Source organism: Pithys albifrons, chromosome 7 (genome assembly GCF_047495875.1).
Source record: "Pithys albifrons albifrons isolate INPA30051 chromosome 7, PitAlb_v1, whole genome shotgun sequence".
Lineage (NCBI taxonomy): Eukaryota > Metazoa > Chordata > Aves > Passeriformes > Thamnophilidae > Pithys > Pithys albifrons.
Window position 1 is genome coordinate 54,883,737 of NC_092464.1, and position 20,953 is coordinate 54,904,689.

Consider the following 20,953-nt stretch of genomic DNA (forward strand, 5'->3'; position numbering starts at 1 on the left):
CAGTGCTGTGTTTTGGCTCCAAGGAGTATAAACTCGTTAGGGAACCATCATTATTTATTAGTAGTTTGTCATAGACTTCAGGCAAATTATTGCCCTAAAAAGTTGAAGTCTACTGTAGTATAGTGATATTCTAAAATTATCATATTAGTTTGCAAATTAAAATAAAGAATCAAATTGTTCCTCCAATGTTGTTCTAAGTCTGCATATATCAGTAAATGTTTTGCTATTAGCAAAATAAAAGGCATAATTGAGCTTTGATGATCAAAATGGATGCAGTAATGAGTAACTTTTAAAAATAGTTTGGGGTTTTGTTTGTTGGGTTTGGTCTTTTTAAGTAGAATACGTTTTCTTAATGGAGAGAGAGGACAAGGATCTGGGTAGTACTTGCAATACCTGCATTAATGAAGAAAAGAATTATCCTTTAGCTTTGCTAAAGTGGTAAATGCTGCAAAGCCCTCAAATCAGCTGTATATTAAATATCCAAAGTAATTTCTCAGTGTTTCACAATTCTGCACTCCTCGTTGAAGTTAAATGGGCGAGGGAAGCACTTACTCATCAGTGGGAAAGGCAGAGGAGAGTCCTGTCCTTTGCTCAGATTGGGTCAATGCAACCCTGGCACAAAGAAGAGGACAGTATAGCTCCCTCAAACTGTTAATTATCTAGGCAATTTGCATACAGAAAAGATTTCAAACTATTAATTATTCAGAAACTTTCAGTTGGCTGCTTTATTTTTTCATGCTCATTTTTTTCCCCCACAAATGACAACCTATTTATGAAATTTCCTTGGTTTTAATTACAATTTTACGTGGGGAGTTATCAAAATGCACAGCGATTTGAACATCATTTGGGTTGAAACCAGCTCCTCAGAAATTGCTGTCAAATGGGAATTCAGGCCTGAAGTTTTGAGCAGATGGTAAAAGCATATAGAGGAAAATCAGGTTTAACCTGGATAGGAAACATGAGGGAAAACCTTCAACCTGAGCATACTCTTGAATGGATTTTTTTTTTCTTTTCATGCCAGTGTCTTGGTTTGAGATAAGCAACTGCCAACCCCCCCAAGCACAGAGAGAAAAGCCTCCCTCCTAACACCAGGGAAAGGGAGGAAAAGAGAGGGGAAAGAAAAAAACACTTCAAACTGCATTTATACTAAATCTACATATATTTTTCACAGAAAGAAAGAGACAATTAGAAGAGAGTACAAATATACACTCACACAAGTCTGCAACAACAAGTTCCCCACGTCAACTTCTTAACGAACACACAAATTCTACTGTCCTAACTACACATTACTTAAGAAAAACCTTATTCCCCAGGGAGACAAACCCAAGCAGAAAGGAGAGACCCAGAACAACACATTTTACTTTCCTGAGGTACCCTGTGAGCCAGTGGTGGGCCTGGTCCTCTCCATCCCCCCTGGGACAGCATCGTGCGTCCTCCCAAGAGGAGGCTGAGAAGTGACTGCCTTAACCACTCCCACACTGGTTCCTCCTTCCCTGGAGATGATGTCATAATGTGGTATGGAATACAAACTTACTGGCTAGAAGAGGTCAGCTGTTAGCTCAGCCCAGCTCAAGTCAGCTGACAGCTTCGGCCTAGTCCAGACTTCAGAGCCCAAATCTAGGCCCACCCAGGTGAACCCATAACAGCCAGTTTGAAAAGAAGAACTTTCTAAAAATCCCAAGCAAAAAAATAAACCCAAAGCAGGCAAACACCAGCAGACTGGTAGAAATACATCGAGAGCAGCAGAGGAGAAAAGTGAGCAGTGTTTATGGTAATCTAGGGAGGGCTGATTTTAATTAGAGAATTACACAAGACTTTGCTGTTACCCTCATGTAAATCCCTAATATAAAGAACAGTAAGAGAGCAAAGGGTTACAACATGGTCTGATAGCATTCATTCCAGAGTTCTTTCTTATTTCTAGGCCTCCTCTGTTCTTGGTGACAGAATTTCTCTCAACCTTTGTTGTCCAGGGCTTGCTGTTTAAGAATTCTAGCCCTTTTTGCTGGCAGCAGAATTTCATATTCCAACAGGTATATGCCAAAGCAGAGCAGCAGAAACTGCTTTTGCTACAGGATCTCTCACAGAAAGTCTCTGCAAGACAGGAGGTTCGGCTTTTATCTTCTATCTCTGAAGACTTGTCACAGAACAAGATATGTAAGCCTGAATTATGGCATTTAATCATCTTTCATGTACAATCATTTGAGGGGGAAAAATATTAATCAAGATGGGATTGAACATCACAATTTAACTTTCAGAATTCAGCTTTGCCTTCCATCAACTTGTGGGCTCCACTAATGGGAACAGGATGATTTAGGTGACTAAAGTACTTAGGTATCTTATTGCTATTGAAATGGTATAAATCAGGTGCTGGAATACCTTAATTCCTTTTCCTCTGTCATCTCTACTAAGGAGGGATCACAGCAGCTACAAGGAAATGCCATAATGAGCTTGTATGTGGATTTTAAAGTGATGGAAATGCTCTTCAGTCACAGTCAGTCAAACCTCACTGTTCCTGGTCTGGCCATCATTAAAATCTCGGCTAAGGATCTGCTCCTTGGGGCTCAGCTGCTCAGCAGAGGCTCTGCAGAGGCACTACCTGCCATCCATCACCTAAACACTGGATAGTTCTTGCCAGGGATCTGACCTGAATTGCCAGCAAAGCCCCAGAGCTGCAATGCACAAAGATGCAAGGAAAGATTTGTGTTGTGGCGCTTGAAAAGGGGCTGTGAGGGAAGGGAGAGCTCTCAGCTCTCTGCCTTGTCTTGTGTGTGCCACTGTGGTTATTTTGTATGCAGGGATTGGTGTGCCAGGGTGCAGCGATCCGTTCCTTGCCTCAACTTTCTGTCTAGGAAACAAGAAAACGCCTCCTGGAGAAGAAGCTGCTTGATGCCTGGAATGCAGATGATGTGCACAGAATATTTAAATCTCAGCCAAGTTTTGTTTAAGATTCCATTAGGATGCAGTTGTGAATGTGCTGCTTTTTGCATATGTAATTAGAAAGCAGAACAGATGGGAAAGGCATAGTTTAAAGTGATGTGTTCATTAAAATAACCAAAGCCAGGAAGTGTTTCTTCCTCAGCAGTGGATGCCACGATATGAGACTCCTCAGGTTTATGACTTTCTTTTTCCCCTCCCATTTTGGGTTTGGCAACCGTGAATGACAACAAGGAGATCTCCTTTGCATCATTTTTATTGTTGGATGTCACCACTGTTCCTTGGGGATACGGATTGTTCCTTCCTTCATTCCCTCATACGTGGTTTGTGCTCAGTGAAGATACACCAGGAAGCAGAGGGTATTAAGAAGCAGACACTACATCAAGGGATTTATTTTAATTGCATTTACTGTAAGAAAGATCTACTGGGATTTAAAAAATGATATAGTGATTTTAATGTTCTTTTAGAGCAGATCTGTGTGGACTGTATCCTGATAACTACTGTCATCCCTTGGGTTAGTTCTACTTTTAACTTTCAGGTTTTTAAATGAAAAGGAAATTATTAAAAGAAATATGACTTAGGGGGGTTTTATATATACACACAGAGTCTACTTTTTTAGTAGAAGGAAAGTCTTCTAAAATTAGTCAAACAATATCTTCCCTGTGATGCTTAACTTTTTACAAATATAGGTAATCCTAAATAGAGGGTGACTATAATCATGCTGTTATTTTCTCAGTAGTTGTTGCTTTCTAAATACCAGTTGCTGCTTCTCCTGAAGCAGAATGTTCATTATTTGCTCAGCATTAGTGTTCTGTATGGTCTTGTTTGCAAATCCATCACTGCTGCAATGTGCTGGAAAGGAGAGCCCTTCAAACATGTGAAAGCAAATCCCTGCCCTGAAGATGGGACTGGATTATAAAATCATATTTAACCAGAACAACAGATGGACATGAGAAATAAACCAAGGTATGCTCTTTGTGATAAGGAAATAAATTCTTGTCCACACCAATATCAGGAAAAGATGGTTTCAGTTAGAAGTGAAGCCCTGTCTGAGGACTGGAAGCAGCTTGAAATGCAAGCTCTTTGATCAGCCAAGACTTCTGTGTGTGCATCACTTTTCTCAGTGTGACAAGACCCACTCAGTGCTACATTATTCATAGAGTGATTTGGATGGGAAGAGACCTTAAATATCATCTAGTTTCAACAGCGTCTACTAGACCAGAAAGCCCTGTCCAACCTGGCCTTGAACACTGCTGGAATGGGGCATCCACAGCATCTCTGGGCAACAGGAAATTTGCTGATGACACCAAGTTGGGAGGGAGTGTCGACCTGCTGAAAGGCAGGAGGGCTCTGCAGAGGGATCTGGAGAGACTGGAGAGATGGGCTGATTGCAATGGGATGGAGTTCAACAAGGCCAAGTGCAGGTCCTGCCCTTTGGCCACCCCAACCCCCTGCAGCGCTCCAGGCTGGGCACAGAGTGGCTGGAGAGCAGCCAGGCAGAGGGACCTGGGGGGACTGAGGGACAGGAAGCTCAACAGGAACCAAGAGTGTGCCCAGGTGGCCAAGAAGGCCAATGGGATCCTGGCCTGGATCCAAACTAGCGTGGCCAGCAGGCCCAGGGCAGTGACCCTTCCCCTGGACTCTGCCTTGGGGAGGCCACACCTTGAGTGTTGTGTTCAGTTCTGGGCCCCTCAGTTGAGGCAAGAGATTGAGGGGCTGGAGTGGGGCCAGAGAAGAGCAACGAGGCTGGAGAAGGGACTGAAGCACAAGTGCTGTGGGGAGAGGCTGAGGGAGCTGGGGGTGTTTAGCCTGGAGAAGAGGAGGCTCAGAGGTGACCTCAGCACTGTCTGGAACTGCCTGAAGGGAAGTTCTGGCCAGGTGGGGGTTGGTCTCTTCTCCCAGGCACTCAGCAATAGGACAAGGGGGCACGATGGGCTCAAGCTCTGCCAGGGGAAATTGAAGTTGGAGAACAGAAAGAAATTCTTTGCAGAGAGAGTGCTCAGGCATTGGAATGGGCTGCCCAGAGAGGGGGTGGATTCCCCATCCCTGGAGGTTTTTCAGCTGAGCTTGGCCGTGGCACTGAGTGCCATGATCTGGTAAAGGGACTGGAGTTGGACCAAGGGTTGGACTTGATGATCTCCGAGATCTTTTCTACCCCAATTTATTCTATGATTCTTTTCCTGTCTCACCACTCGCAGTAAAAGACTTCTTAACATCTAATCTAAACCTGCCCACTTTCAGCTGGAAGCCATTCCCCCTTTTCCTGTCACTGCAGCTCCTTGGATAAAGCCTCACTCCGTCTTTCTTGTAGCTCCCCTCAGGTTCTGGAAGGCCACAATTAGGTCACCCCAAAGCTTCTCTTTTTCCAGACTGAGCCATCCCAGCTCCCTCAGGTTGTCTTTATGGGAGCTGCTCCAGCCCTCTGAGCATCCTAGTGCTTTCCTCTGGATTTGCTCCAACAGTTCCACATCCTTCCTGTTTTGGGGCCCCAGAGCTGGAGGAATGTTACTTGCTCTACATAAAGTCTGTATCTGTGACATATAATAAAGTGGAGAGAGGAAGACAAGGCCAAAATGAGAACTGCCATCGATGTCCTACTTATGGTGAGAGACAGTGCAGCCAGATTTGTGCTGTTTAGAAGTTTGGGTCTCATATTATTTTTTAGGCTACTGTAAAAAATGGCTGCCCCTCTTTTCTTTGAAGTGCAGTAAATGAATGATCTCAGTCTTTCAAAGATTTCCTTTAGGTCTTGATTTATCTTTCATGTAGCAGAATGACAAGCAATGTCTTGGAAAATAGCAAGGTATCAAACAGTATTGATCTCATGCTATTGCAGTGACCTAGAAAATGTTATTTCTCATTGAAAGATTTGGTTGTGTGTTTCCCATACAAATCAGCAGCCTCGAACTCCAAGAATGTTTTAGGCTATTATTAGGTATTTACAAAGGCATATTTTGTTTTCTTGCTGAAAGGCTATAGAAATATTCTATGATTGAAGTAACCCCCTGAGCTATAACTACCACAAACCCCACATCTTATACTTTTTCATGGTTTGTTTTCTAATGAAATTTCTGAGTAAGGATCCTCTCCTCTCATTCATGTCATTGAAACCTTTTTATTGCTGATTTGTAAAGAGTAGAACACTGGACTTACTGCAGTACTGGTATTTCTAATTTTGTGATTTGAAGTAGGGAGTGATGAACAAGCACAACTAAAACATGAATGGATTCCACGGGTGAAAATTCATTTTTCAGTTTCAGTCATGAATGAAGATTGAAGGGCAAAATTTTCAGGAGAAAGATTTCTAATTGAAATGGAAAGACATTTTCAAAAAACCCACAAACCCATCAGTGTCCCCCTTCTTATAGATCTGTAAACTCAATAGCCTGTGGCAATTGAGATAAAAATCTGAAATCTTTGCATTTTATGGACAATTCATTGAGGGGAATGATAAGAAAGTAACTTGAATGTATCACACAGGCTGCCTTTGTGGGCCCTGAATGGGAGGTGCCCTCTCACCTCTGAACACGTAACTAATAAAAATGAAAGAAATTAGAGATGAAAGCTTGAAAAAATAGGTCCATGCTGACTTACGTTCTTTTTACCAGAAATAGGTTGAGTGCTGGTTTTTCCATGTGTCATTCAGAGATGGTTTCCTACTTATTGCTGTTCCACAGATTGAACCTGTGGGATGAAATCCAATAAGAACATGAAATATGTTGGAGTTTTCATAATTAAAAGAAATAAATCTTTGAACTTCAACTCTTGTAATGAAGCCAATACCATTTGTTGGCAATTGTGTTGTAAAAATTGTATTGTACAATTGTATTGTATTGAAAAATAAAAAAAAAAATTAAGTATCAAATTCTGGACTAGCATGAAAATAGGAAGCTTGTCTGCAATTAAGTTCATTGCACCTTTACTACCAAAAAACTCCATAAATGCTCCTCACTTTTTTAAGGAAAGTAAAGTGTATTATAGGCATTTGATTAATATATTTTAAATGTTTTTAGTTCTATTCTATTTGTACCTCACATTGATTTCACAGTATGTGTTTCACTTGTCATTAAAAGGCAGTGCATGAAATAAGGGGAGCATCATATAGAAAACATGTATCCATGTATTTGTGCCATAATAAAAAGTGCAATTAATGAATGTAATAAAAATCAGAATATAGCCTGTAACCATTAAAAATGAGCCATTTACACCAAGGTGTGAATAATAATACTGAATAACAATTATTCAACAACTGTAATACGCCACTGCACTTTCAGCAGAACGTCACGCCCACTGCAAACTACAACTGTGCTGTCACTTTGCTGTTGCCTTAAAGAGAATTCATTGCTCTGTCAGAATGCATTGGCCATCAAATTTAGTGTATTTCAAAAATACCATGTTGTGGACATCAAGTTTGATTTCCAAATTCATCATTTCTTTGACAAGGCAAAATATGGTAAATCTGTTATTTATCAGTAAAATCTCCTTTCCCAGTCCAGTATCAAACCAACTTCTGCATTCCAGTGAAGGAAAAATGCTTTCTGACTCTTAACATAAAAAACAAAACCCCAAACTACAAAAAATTAAAAAAACCACAACCACAACCCCCCCAAACAACAGAACAAGGAATGTCAGCACTCAGTTTTTACTGACTTTTCAGTGACTTTGTACATGAAGACTCTTTGAGACCTGGTTGTAATTTACAGTGAATGTGGTTATCAATTATAGAAGGCCAAAGTCTTGTCTCAGTAATGTGAATGTACTAAATGAAGAACTTATATCCTGTAATACTTATTTTTTTTTTAAATATCCTTAACACAATCTCCTGCTTTAATATAAATCTCCTGCATAAAAAAAAAAATATAAACCCCATCATGTCTGTTTTAGCCTCCTCACAACTATGGTAGGTCATCAACAATTGCATTGCTGAAGGAAATTTTATTGATTGACTTATTAGGTTTGTCTTACAAAATAATTTTTAAAAACGCTCACATTTGAACCTGATATTTTCTGTAGCCATCCAAGTGGTTTTTTGCAGAGATGGTTTCTGTACAGGCACAGCCTCTTATCCTCTGTGTTCCAGGGGTCTCAGGTGTGCCATTTGGATGGATATGTTAGGATAGGGAGAGCAAACATCCTCTCTGCTCTTACAACAAGTAACTGTGCCAATCTCCTTGTAAAATCTATTTTCTATTTTAAATTACCAGGTAACATTCTCTGCAAAAACAGAGCTGGTTTGAATGTGTAAATATGTGGCAAAACATTTTCCAACAAGTGCTTTTCAGTTGGTTTGTTTGTTTTAAAAAGCACTTTATTTGCTACAGATAAAGTGTCCTGTTTAATTTGCTGGGCAGTGCAGGGGGAAAGCAGCTATTGTAAATCTACAAAAAAATAACAAATGAGATGTCACCGGTGTGGTGCTGCTCCTTTAATGATAATGAAAGTCAGCCACTGATGACATCAGATCATCCTGCTGATATCACGACATCCAAATGGCCCGTGACCTGCAGATATTGAGCCCTGCAGCAGCTGAGGAGGTTGGAGAGTTGCCCGAGACTGAAGCGATGCTGCCGCCTAATGATGGAGCACAGCAGAGCAGCAGAGCCCAGAGTCTGTGCCTGGCAGGCAGGGGAGGTTTGGGGCAGCAGTGGAAGGCTGGAAGGGACATTGAAAGCAACAAAAATTGGCCCACGGTCCAGACAATGTGATTTGATGTTGTGCCAGGACATTTGTTTGGCAAAAAGAAAAAATAAACCCAAACAAAAAAGCACAAAAAACAAAAAAACCCAACACCAAAACCCTGTAAATCACATCAAGTCCGTAATTTTTTTTTGTTTTCTGTGCATTAATGTCTGTATGATTATAAAGATTTATCACTCTGTAGTGATAAATAGGGGTTTTATTGTTTCATGTATTTCTTAATACTTATCATTATGATAAATATATAACTCTAATGTCCATGTTAGAAATTTTATTGTTCTCTGAAGAGTCCCACTACAGTTTTCCCTTTAATATTTTTATTTCAGAAGAATAATAAATTGCATTAAGGTCTCAATACTACATTTATCTGTGCATCACTGGCCTCCCTTATTTAGAACACTTTAATGCAGTCTAGTGGCTGAGAAGAATATTGTTAAGAGTGTTACTGTCAAGTTAATTCATGGACCCATAAAGAGCAATAACACTTGTGTAAGGCATCTGCCACTGTAATGTGTGACAGCTTGTACAAGCAGCACATCAGAGCTGCATCCTGCCCTGCAGACCCTGCTGCTTTCTCAGTTCTTCTGGTAGATGTTGCAGTTTGTGCAGGACAGTGAGGCTCAGGAAGGCACAGAGCTTGCTCTTATTGCCTCACATTTTATCTCTATTAGCTCTTTAATTGAAATGCTATGGAAAAGGCATACAAAATCCAACAGTCGTTATTTACTTGTGCCAACTTACTTTGACCAAGGACCTCAGGGCAAATTGGTCAAGGCTTGAACAATTATAATTCAGTAAAAACTAATAATCTGTAATTAAGGTGTTACAAAGGCATTAATTGGTTAGTAGGCCTCCCCTTAAAACATTATATCAAAATATGATTAAGGCAACAGAGATAATGTTCTTAAAGCCTGTGCTCAAGATTGCTATGCATTTTTATAAAAGTGGTCCATATTTCCTTTGTGAATGTTTGAATAATTTTTGGTATTATATTCCTCTTTGATGTGCTGCCTCCTGGCAATCAGCACCTTCCCGATGAGAAGCTTTGAGAGCTAAACCACTCTTGTTTCCCCCTCAGGTGCAGGAGGTTGGTCTCCATCAGCCAGTGAGCGGTACCAGTGGCTGCAGGTGGATTTTGGCAGCAGGAGGCAGCTCAGTGCCATTGCCACGCAGGGCAGATACAGCAGCTCCGACTGGGTCACCCAGTACCGGCTGCTCTACAGCGACACGGGCAGGAACTGGAAACCCTATCACCAGGATGGCAACATCTGGGTGAGTGACTGCTGGCCAAGGGCAGCATCATCTCTGAGGTTGTTAACTGTGTTATTGGGAATTCCACAACTCGCACAACCCTGCAGTGTGGTTTTTATTGTGACAGAACAGAGCTCTGCTCCAAACACAGTTGATTCCAGTTGCAGCTGCTCTCAGGAGGGCTGTCCCACATCAGCAAAGCCCTCTTTGGGATGATGGTGTCCAGCAGGACATGCAGATGTGTTTTGGTAGTTGGTATCCCTCAGTGAGTCTCTGTGAGGATTAGTAAGAGTTTTTGAGTTAAGAAAGGCCTTTGGAGCTGCAGGCAGTGTCTGTCGCCTTGTATTTGGTACCTTTTGGTACAGAAATGAGAACACTGAAACTTAGTTAGTCCTGTGAGAAAAAACCAGCTGACCAGCAAAACCAAAATGAGATAAGGAGGTTTTGGGAGAAGCTATCCATGAGAAAGGAATGCTGAAGAGAGAAGTTTCTCACGGGAGAGAGAACATCTGGGCAAAGAGTGACATCCCATTAGAAGCTGTAATGAAGTTTATGGACACTGCTATTCAACCAATGGGAGGTGGCCATGGGTGGAATTTTACAATATATATTGTGTAACTTGTAGTTAGAGTTTGCTTTTGCCTTCTTCTATTTTTTTTTCCTTTTTCTTTCTTCATGGAGTGATTGAATAAATTGCCTCGTGTGTGACAACTGTGACCCGTGTCCCCTTTTTGGCCACCACGACCTACTGCGTTAACCACAGGTCTCTCGCACTTTGCCTTTTCCTTCTTTGCCTTTTCTTTTTACTAATTTCATGGAGTGAGCCACAAAAGTGGGTTTGAAAATCCTGCTGTTGAACATAACATTTTGGAAGGTACTTTGTTCATTGTGTGTCCATGTGCTGGAGAACAGTTTTATCACATATATATATTGTTTTCCACACAGGTGCTACAGGGCTGTGCTGCTTTTGGCTGGGATAGAGATCATTGTCTTTGCATGGGGCTGTGGTTTGGATGGCGCTGGGAACAGTGTTGATAATTCAGGGGTGTTTTCCTTCCTGCTGAGCAGCACTCACACAGCCTGAAGGGCTTTCTGCTTCTCACACCTCTGCACCAGCAAGGGGAACGGGGGGACACGGGAAACTGGGAGGGGGCACAGCCAGGACAGATGATTCCAACTGAGCACAGAGTTATGCCCTATCTCATGGCGTCATGCTCAGTGTATAGCATTGGGGGAAGAAGGAAAGGGGATGTTTGGAGTGATGGCATTTGTCTGCCAGGTCCCCATGACATGTGCTGAATACTTGCCTGCCCATGGGAAGTGGGGAATGAATTCCTTTATGGCTTTGCTTGTGTCTTTTGCTTTACCCGTGCAACTTCTCCCTTTTCCTGTTCTGTCCCCCATCTCACTGTGGGGAGTGAGTGAGCAGCTTTGCTGAGCTGGGGTTAAACCACCACGAGGGATATTTATGCTATAATAATTTTAGATAAAAGCATATAATTTGGGTTTGGATTTTACATTTTTCGTGGCTAAACTGCTAATTTCATTCTTGCTGAAAAGAGTGGCCTTCCACCTTGCTGACAAAAAAATGATAGCTATTACCTAACATGCCTGTCCTCATGGCATTTCTTTCAGATGATATTCTTTTTCAAAAGTATACTTTGAAACCAGCAAAATGCTAGCATTCTTTCTGCAGCCAAATTAAGTTGATTAGCTATTATGTCTAAGCAGGTGAGGTTTAATTTTGTGCTATTTTAGTTTCACGTCTTTGCCAGGTGTTTCCTTTATTACAGTCTGTTATTAAAAATGAATGTCAACTATGGAGCATAAGGTGAATGATTTTATCTGTGTGAGAGAAACTCAATATGTGGAGTATGTAGAGGGAGTCATTTTTATTACAGTATTGATTTATTGAAAAAACCCTCCCCTATGCACCAGATAGAATTCTGAAAGAGGGAGAGTCTAAAGCTGAACACTGAAGAGAAAAACACTGGATGCTGCTTTGGATCTTGGTGGTATGAACATTTTTCATAAGGGTAGGGGAGAACTTTATGTTTCTCTTTTAAAGCTACTTAAGTACAGCATTTAGTGTTTATACCATCTTAAATGTATAAAAACTTCCAGAACTGTTGTTGGAATCACCAGAAATGAGGGAGGGCTCTGCAGCTGCTGAGTGAGTGAAATGTAAAGCAGAAGAGTCAGGCTGAGGGAAAATCTGCTCTAAACACCTTGAGGGGAAGATCTTGTGGTGATGCAAAGTTCAGTTGGTTTACTCAGAGCTGTCATTGCTTGTTTCTTAAATGTCCCTCTTCCATCTTCCCTGTGCCTCAGTGTCAGGGGTTTCTGACAACTGTAAATTTAAAGGCAAAAGCAAAGAAAAGGAGGAAAAAGCAAATGCAGAATTAAAAGAAAATATTTACTACTATAGTAGTTATGATAGCAAATGGCACAGAAGACAAGATATGGGAAACAAAAGGAAATGAAATTCAAGCTAACTAGATGAATTGGAGAGAGAGCAAAGAGGAAATAATTTGTAATAAGGATCTAGTCAGGAACAAACCATTGCAATCTTCATAAAAGGCTGAAGTGAACCTCTTCTGTATGTGTTAGTCAGGGAGGAAAAGAAGTTCTATAATTGCCTCCTAAGTAGGAGAGAAATCCAAAGGCTCTCAGGAAGTCTATGATGGGGAAAGTGCTTTCAAGGTGAATTTAGAGTAAGCTTCCCAGTTCTGTGCAATAGATTTTCTGACCCCACCCCTCCTGGGCTTTGGGATATTTTCAGTTTTCATGAATTTTAATGAGATGAGTGAATGTGGCCTCTTTTCACAAAGTGCCTGGCAACTGGAGAATTTCTGATCACCTCCACTCTTGTAGTCAGAGATTCTAATTTTGATGGGTCAGGAGGTTTCCCTCTGTCAGTCCACTGAGGCATTTCCTGCATGAAATAAATCTTTTTTTTGGCCTAGGTGCTCATTGTGGTTTCTGCATTAATGTGTCTGTCTCATACACACTGACATGATTCCACATGTAATACAGTTTCTCTTGCCTACCTCAGTACAGATCATGTAACTGTCTCTCACTGAGCATAATGCAGATATTCTCTATAGGTATAGCAAGAAAATGCTGATATTTTCTGAAAATATTGGGACTGAGGTGATGCTCATTAGTGGCAGAGCCTGAGCACCTTTAAGAGTGAAGCCTTTCCCAGAGGAAATTGGAAGATCCTTGCTAGAGTTGAAGAGGTCCTAGGAGGTACCATCTCAAATCTGGTTACTCCAGAACTTGATCTCAGCTCTCACCAACCTTGTCTTGCTCTTGAGGATATCAAAGTCAGGGGGATGAAGGAGAAAGTGTTAAGGTAATTAGGAGTGTAAAAAATAATAGTGATAGGAAAGGTGAAGTGCAGACTCTGTACATGACCTCCAAATTATACCCTGTACTTGACTCTTCAACCTCTGTGAACTTCCGTGGAGTTGCAAAGACACAAATAAAAGCAGGTTTTGCCTTTTTGCAGCAAGTGTAGACCTGGATCAAGTGGCTGCTGCATCAGTTGAAAACAATTATGTATTTCTGATGTTTTTGGTTTTTTTTCTTTCAGTTTTAACTACACTTACAGTGTATTATGCATAACATCTGATTTGAAAGAGGCAACTTACTTCCATGACCCTAAACTGAATATTAATGAAATGGGAAATAGTTCTTGAGTTCTTTAATTTGATCTTTATTTTTTTTCCTTTTTTTTTTTCTTTTTTATGGTTACTCCATAATATCTGAAGTGCAAACCACCATCATGGAAAGATTTCACAGGTTAATGGCCTTGTGGGCCTGGATTTTTTGTGGTTTTTTTTTCCTAAGTATTTCTACTGGATTACATTAAAACAAATGAGTTTATATGACATTATAGTGATCTGTAAATACGGGAACATTTCAGAATGTGAGCTGTGATTACATTGGTCTGTGACCTGCCTTTTATTGTTGCTGGGCTTCTACTAAAATACCACATACTGTGCAGACCCATTTAAACATGACAAGGTGGTTTGATGTAATAATCAGTGCAGAAGTGTGGGCCAGTGTTTCTAGCAAGGCTCTTTGTCTTTTGGGAATGCTGTTTTCTCTCTAAGGATTCCCTGACCTATCCTATCAGGAAGGACTTTGGTCTCACACCTTGCTCTCTCCTTAGCAGTGCCTGGTGTCATGTACTGGCTGCTCTTAATTCTCCACCTAATTTATTACTAGAAACACCTTTTAATTATTTCTTTTTTATTTTAACTTTCCTTCAATGTTGGGGGTGGATCTCAATTTTCTCCAGAAATCTCCTGTGTGCCTTTTCTTAATTTCATTCTGCCTCAGCCTGCCTGGCTGTGATGTCTCTGAGTCCCTGTTTCCCAACCTTCACCCTCCAAAGATTCTTCATGCACCTCAACAGCCAATGGATACAGGAAAATATTTCCTGTGCTGTAGTGAAGCTGATCTCACTTATAGATCTAATGTATGGTCTCTGCTAGTATGTCAAAAAATAAAATAAACTGTTGATAGGCCACCTTTAGAAACTCAGGCAGTTGCTGAAACCCTGAAGAAAAGCACGTTCCAGATAAACATCAGAGCTCTCCTGGTGAAGCTTCCTAATCTGCTCCTCTCCATGTGCAATCTGTGCAGAGAAACTGGGGGGATTTTTAATGCATTGAGAGAGAAACACACTTGGGGTTATCTGAAATAGGGTGGCAAAATATATCTATGCCAAATGCTGTCAGAGCCACAGACTGTGTTTGTATTAAAATGTCACGAGATCTGATAGCCTTTTAAATGTTGGAATAGTGAGATTAATATCAAACTGGGCTGAAAATAGTGCTACTTTAAAATAGTGACTTTTCTAAAAACAAAAATAGGTACTTACTGGTCTCTACCTAATAATGTATTTTACACGTGAAGATGTATCCTCACAATTTTTTATTTAGAATCCTTGAAATCACATCATTTGTGCAGGAAAAAAAGACCTATGTTGTTTTTAGGAGAAACATCATTTCAGGAGTTTGCTTATAACTCCAAATACCACATTTTAAGGGAAAACAGACTGCCATTTGGCAATTGATTTGATCAGATGGAAAGTTCTTCTTTTCAATTGAAGCTGCTCTTCTTGTGTTTGAAAGGAAGATTCTATAATTGTATTAGGCTGTCTCCAGAGGCACAAGTGGAACTATTTTAATCTATCACAAAGTATGCCAAGTGGATGGAAGGCCAAATTCCTGCTGGTGTTGTGGCAGAAAGTATCCAAGTATTCTGCATAAGCAATTTAAAAAAAAAAAACCCAAACCAAAAACCAACCCAACAAAAAGCCAACAAACCAACCCAAGAAATTGGGATAACATACCAGAGGTTTGCAGTGTATTCTGCTGGAGTGTTTCCTTCCTGAAGGATTATTTTCTAATCTCTTGGTTTTAGCCTGAGGACCACTTGTCTGTTTATGTTAAACCTTCCCATTTTAAACACAGATCTCTAAATCAGGCACCTCAGGCCATTTTGTAGCTCTCAGATGGTTTGGTTTTCAAACACCCTAGAGTGGCATCATCCCCCTGTGAATACAACACACAGGTCTTGAGGGCAGCCTGAAAAACTGCACTGTGTGTTTAATCAGTCCCAGGCCTGGCTGGGTGGCATCACTTCTGGGCTATCAAACCCTTGTAGGGCCCTTTTTGCAGCTCCTGCTCCCACCAAACCCCCCCAGGATCTGCTGCCTTGGGCTTGCACACCAGTGATGCTTCCAGTTCTGTGATTCCGTGTGTGCAGAGCTGGGAGCACCAACAGCCTCCTCAGACTCCCAGCACAGTTCCCTGGGCTGCCCTTAGTCCCCTTTAGAAACCATCAATCCGTGCTTGGATGGCAGAACCAGAGGGGAATTTCCAGTTTTTCAATATTTGCAGGTTCTCTGTGATGACATATTTCAATGTCTAGATTTACTCTGCTGGATGCTCCTGCAGTGATATCCTTGAGGCTTCTCAGCACTCTTGCTTGGCTGCTGTGTATAAATAAATATACCAAGTAATTTACATTCTTTTGTAGGTTTTTCCCCCTCAAACTCCAGCACAGGTTGCCCAAAGAGGTTGTGAGGGAGTTGAGCCACACAACCTGCAGAAGTTCCTCACAGCTCTTTGATTCTGGGTGATGTCTGAGGTTTGCCCAAAGTGCCACCTCTCGAAATGAGGAGGCAAAACCCCCCTAATACACTCTGTGCTTTGGTACCTATGGATTTTATTTTTGTTTGCAGTTTACAGCTGCCTTCACTTTCTGTAGTGAGATGCATCATAGAATATCCTTAAAAATTAGGAAAGTTCAGATATTAGTTCTAACTTCAAAGCAAAACTCACCTGTAGGACCAGTAACCTGCATTTGAAAAATGATCCGTTCAACACTCCTGCGCCAAACTTCAAATGTTGACATTAAAGTAATGAAACTAAATGTTTAACATTGAGTGTGTGTGATCACACAGCGTGTTGGTACAATACTTATTAAAAGGGGCTGTGGGCTTAGGAAATTGTTTGTGCAGTCCCATCCTACAGGTGACAAAAGCCTCAGTTAAATGTTGGGTTGGGGTAAAACACAGCCCTGGGAAAACAAAAACTCTGCCCGGAGCTGTGGTGCATCATCTCTGTGCTTATTTGTACAGATCAATCAATACAAAAAAGTATTTACTTCACAAATACACGGGATTTGATGCTCCTTTAATGCTAGAAAGGGCTCCTTCCCTTGTGTAAATTGGTTTCCATTCTTTTTCCTAGAATTGAATTTATTTTTTTTTAAAGAAAATAAAAATAAGAAAACCTTCTATTTCTTTAGCAGTGTGTAAACTCCTATGGGCCTGAGAGAAGAAATGCATTTTCAGGGGAAATTTGCCAATGCTGCTGCCCTGTGTGTTTGTGGCTGCACAGATAACTCCAGCCTGGGAGTTCCTAATCTGACACCTTTCAGGAGCTGGAAATTCACATCAAAAATATGAAAAAGTTGGACTAAGAAAACTCCAAGGTGCTATTTGTTAAATTTTCCTCCTTGCTCTTGTAGTTTTATTTTTTTTAAATATCCTCAAACTCCTTAAATAAAAAATAGTACATTGATTATTGGTGTAGGTTATTTATTCAGAAAGGCACATGAGGAGCCCCTTTACTTTTAGCTGTAATTTAATTTTTGTTGGGTTCAATAGAAAGCAGGAGTAAAGCAAACATGTGTTTAACATTTTCCTGAGAAGTGTTTCTTTTGCATCATCATGCAGACTGAACTCTTGGTGGTATTTGTAAAAAGTTGGGTTTGGGTAACAAAATTTGCTAAAAATAATTGCTCTTTTAGGTGCAATAATACTTCTCACTACCTTTTATAGAGCACGTGCTTATGCACATAATTTGTGAGTTAATCTTGACAAAAACCATTTTAGTAACATGAATAAAAATAATAAAAATAAAAAATAAAGTGCCTGAGTTTCTGAATTGCAGTCCATCAGTGTTAGACACCACAAACCTGTCCAGGTGAGGTGTTACTGTGGATTAACAGTGCTGTAACTCTAATTTCTTGTAGACACACAGAGGCAAACTCGCTCGAATGTGTCTCCAGTCCCTCAGATGTGTCTGTGGCATCGCTTTTATGTACATAAATTTAACCATGTTGACTTCATAGTAACTTACAAAGCCATAATAGGATATTTATTTGTGCAATTACAGACCAAACTTGTTCCTATTGATCTTTAAAACCTCATGTGGAACGTTCCTCCCAACACTACTTGACTTGAGCACAAACTAACAAGAAAGAGGAGCAAGTCTTGGCTACTACAGCAATAAAGTCTTGACTGAGCTACAGCCTAGACAAGTTTGGGTGCACTTGGGGACACCTCACCAATTGTGATCAGCAGACAACAAGAGTTTTCTTTTCAAATATGTGACACAGAAGTCCCTGGCCATGCTGGCTGTTGGGCTGGGTTAAATGTTGGGGTTAATTCAGAGGTTTGCTCATGTGCTTATCTGAAGTTAAAGAAGTGCCTGGTGAGAATTTTGTCTGTGGGTTCATCGTGGTGAGACTGCCCAGGGGAGCAGGTTCTGCCTGTTTGGAGGAACAGCTGCACTGGCAAAATGTCAGGAACTACAAGTGTCAAAATCATTGCTTTTCAAAGTATTACTCTTTGTCTTGCAAAAGCAGCAATGGCTATTGCCCATAAAGCAAACTGAAGGTGTAACAGGTTTCTTACTCTCAGGTGCTGTAGCTGAAAACACTGGAAGAAAGTTTATACAATGAATTGCCATCACCCTGAAATCTGTTTATTTTCTTGCTGAGATCATGAACTAAGTGGATGCCAGGAGGAAGTCACATTTAAAAAAAAAAAAAAAAAAGACCAAAAAAACCCCCAAACAGGCTCCTTCTAGAAAGAATAACACACAAATTCCTTTCCAAATCCAGCCATTTGCTTGTACTGAATGATTTACCAGCAAAAGTTCTTTTTAAGCTTAAAAACATTGAAGTGGCTGGGAAGGGGATGAAGAGGAAAAATATTCTCTTCAGCTCATCACTTACTTGACCTTAGTTATTTCATTCTTTTGAAATATTTAGAAGAATGAAATAAGGTTCTGAAGTGTGACTTTGTTCCTACACTTTGTTACACTATTTAGACTCGCAGTTGAGGACAGATTCAGTCTTTTTGAACAAGAAAAACATTTTGGATTTATTGTTCCATATCGTAGATTTGCTGGAAACTGAGTCCACTTTTGTACGCAGAGTTTTCTTATTCCCATCAAGCCAACTCCTTAATCCATGATAAATTCCACCCAAATGCCAGAGAGACAAAAAAAAAAGGGTGGGGAGGAGGTGGTTGGACAAACACACTGAAGATGTGACTCTCTAAAGCAGCATTTTCAAAGCTATAAAGAGTTGCTATTCCTACATCAACTAAAACCTTGTGCTTCAAGAAATAAGGCAAAACTGCTGACATGTCAATATTGTTAAATTTCTATTGAAAAATGAGTTCAAATGCAATTGGGAGTGAATGTAACACAGACTGAAGGCTTTGGAGACCTAAAGTTTATGATTACATCACACTCAGACTTCTTTTTTTTAAGATACAAAAAGGATGGGCCAGAGGTTGTGCAGCAAAGGGACCAGGTTAATATTCAGTTAACACTGAAATGGTGAAGGAAGAGGTCAAATTCCCTCAGTGTATTGGGAGAAAAAGAAAATGTATCAACCTTGTGCCACGTTAGACAAGACCATGAGAATTCTGGCTAAAAATTTACTCATATCAAGTCAACAAATAATACTGAAATATATTTGTTAGCTCAAGGAGGCAGGGTGGAGGGGGAACCCTGTCAGCCTCAAGTATTTAATCAGTAGAAATAAGCCAGGAAAGAAAGAATTCCTGGGCCATGAGAACAGGAAAGAAAGAATTCCTGGTGCATGGGAACAGGTGTGAGTAAGAGACCTCAGCAAGAGCTTTTTGGCATGTCCATGCTGTCTGTGTCAGGTTAAAAAAAATAAAAATAGTACCTGAGAATAAAATAGATCAGTAACAAGTGTTTGGGTTTGACTCTTTTACTGGGCAACCTGTGGATTAGATCTTTGCCCCATATTTCATTCAAGTGTGTGACTAGTGGAGTGCTTTGATTATTGCTTGTTGTTCAACACGAGGTTACTGGCAGGTCAGTTAGTTTGAACTGCTTTCAGATTTGTTATCTATCACTATTTCCAAGGTTATGTTGATAGAAAACCATTAACTGCTGCTCCCTGCACTTAGGAAGACCCAAAGGTTGTTGATTCTTTTTGAGGAATGAGTCAGAATAAACCCCTGTAACTGGTGGCAGCTCCAGTCTAGGTGTGTCCTGTCACCTCAGGCTGGACTGGGACACCAAGGGCTCCACAATAAGGACTCTGCCCAGACATAGTGCTAAAACACAATCTCTGTCACCTTTCAGGACTTCTGTCACATAGTTTGGACATTTCCACCAGAAGTGAGAGAACCCTGTTTATGCTATAGCCAGATTTGCAATGTGTGTGACTTTTGTGGCTATTTTAGGGGTTCTTGAGAAAAAAAAAATAATTCCTGGCCTCCTATCTCTCACAAATAGAACAATTTCCCCATCTCTGGGCTGTCTGACAGGTGTAAGGAATATCCTAGGAGTGAGAAGAGATGAATCCATACCTAACATCTTTAGCTTTTTATTAAAACTGGGGAATTCACACGTCTCTTGTAAATCCTTTGACACACTAAGCATTGGAGAGGAAGTTCTTTTTATATAGTGATGAAGATTCTTTCCCCCCCATTAGAACTATAGCTGTAAAAGGTGTAAAGTCCAGAAATTATTGTGATTTAAAAATATTTAAGTCAATAGCTCTGTCAGAGTTTGAGAGTTAAAAGCCTCAGTCTTTGAAACCAGAATTAAAGACTAATTTCTGAATAAGGGATAGAGCCATTATAATTATAAAGTACACAATGTCTATATTTAAGCTCTGGCATGGTTTGCTTGAGATTTTGTTTTGTTTTTTGGTTTTTTTCCAATCAATAAACTCTGCCCTTGATCTTTGCCCTCGTTTGAATCCACTTTCTTTGTGTCACAATAAATGGTGTTGGGTGCAACATGACTGAGTGCAACACAATGCATTCAATTTGCTGCCAACATTGTTTTCTTGTGGCACTTTTTATTGACTTTTCTCAGTGTTTTTTTGGCATTCTCTGTGCATCGAAGGTGAAGAGAGCCTTCACTTAGTGTTGGGGTTTTTTGTTTTGTTTTCTTTGTTTTCTTTTTTCCTTTTTTTTTTTTCTTTTTACCTATTCAGAGATCTTTAAACACACCTTTTGTCACAGGGAAAGGAGCACATAAAGTAAGACAGGTCAGAAATCCTGAGCAATTTTGTTCTGGTGTTTTGGTGTTCCTGGCCTGAATGCCAGGGAACATTTCTACTATTTTTTAGCCCACTTAGCTGCTTTCTTCCAGCATTACACCATAATGAAATATTTTCAAATAGAAAAAAGATGAAATTTTCAGTTTTGTGGGGACATTTATTGAATATTCCTACACCAGCTCTTAGTTGTTAAAAAAGTGTGGAT

The 20,953-nt window shown here is 40.3% G+C and overlaps 1 protein-coding gene across 2 annotated transcripts in view; it reads left to right on the forward strand.

Annotated features, from left to right (window-relative positions):
• Positions 1-20,953, forward strand: part of CNTNAP2 (contactin associated protein 2) — a 1,051,893-nt gene that overhangs the window by 332,708 nt on the left and 698,232 nt on the right. For both annotated transcript variants that reach the window (XM_071559619.1, XM_071559620.1), the window contains one exon: positions 9,710-9,903. In XM_071559619.1, coding sequence (XP_071415720.1) covers positions 9,710-9,903 — 194 coding nt within the window. The remainder of the gene's footprint in view (positions 1-9,709; positions 9,904-20,953) is intronic.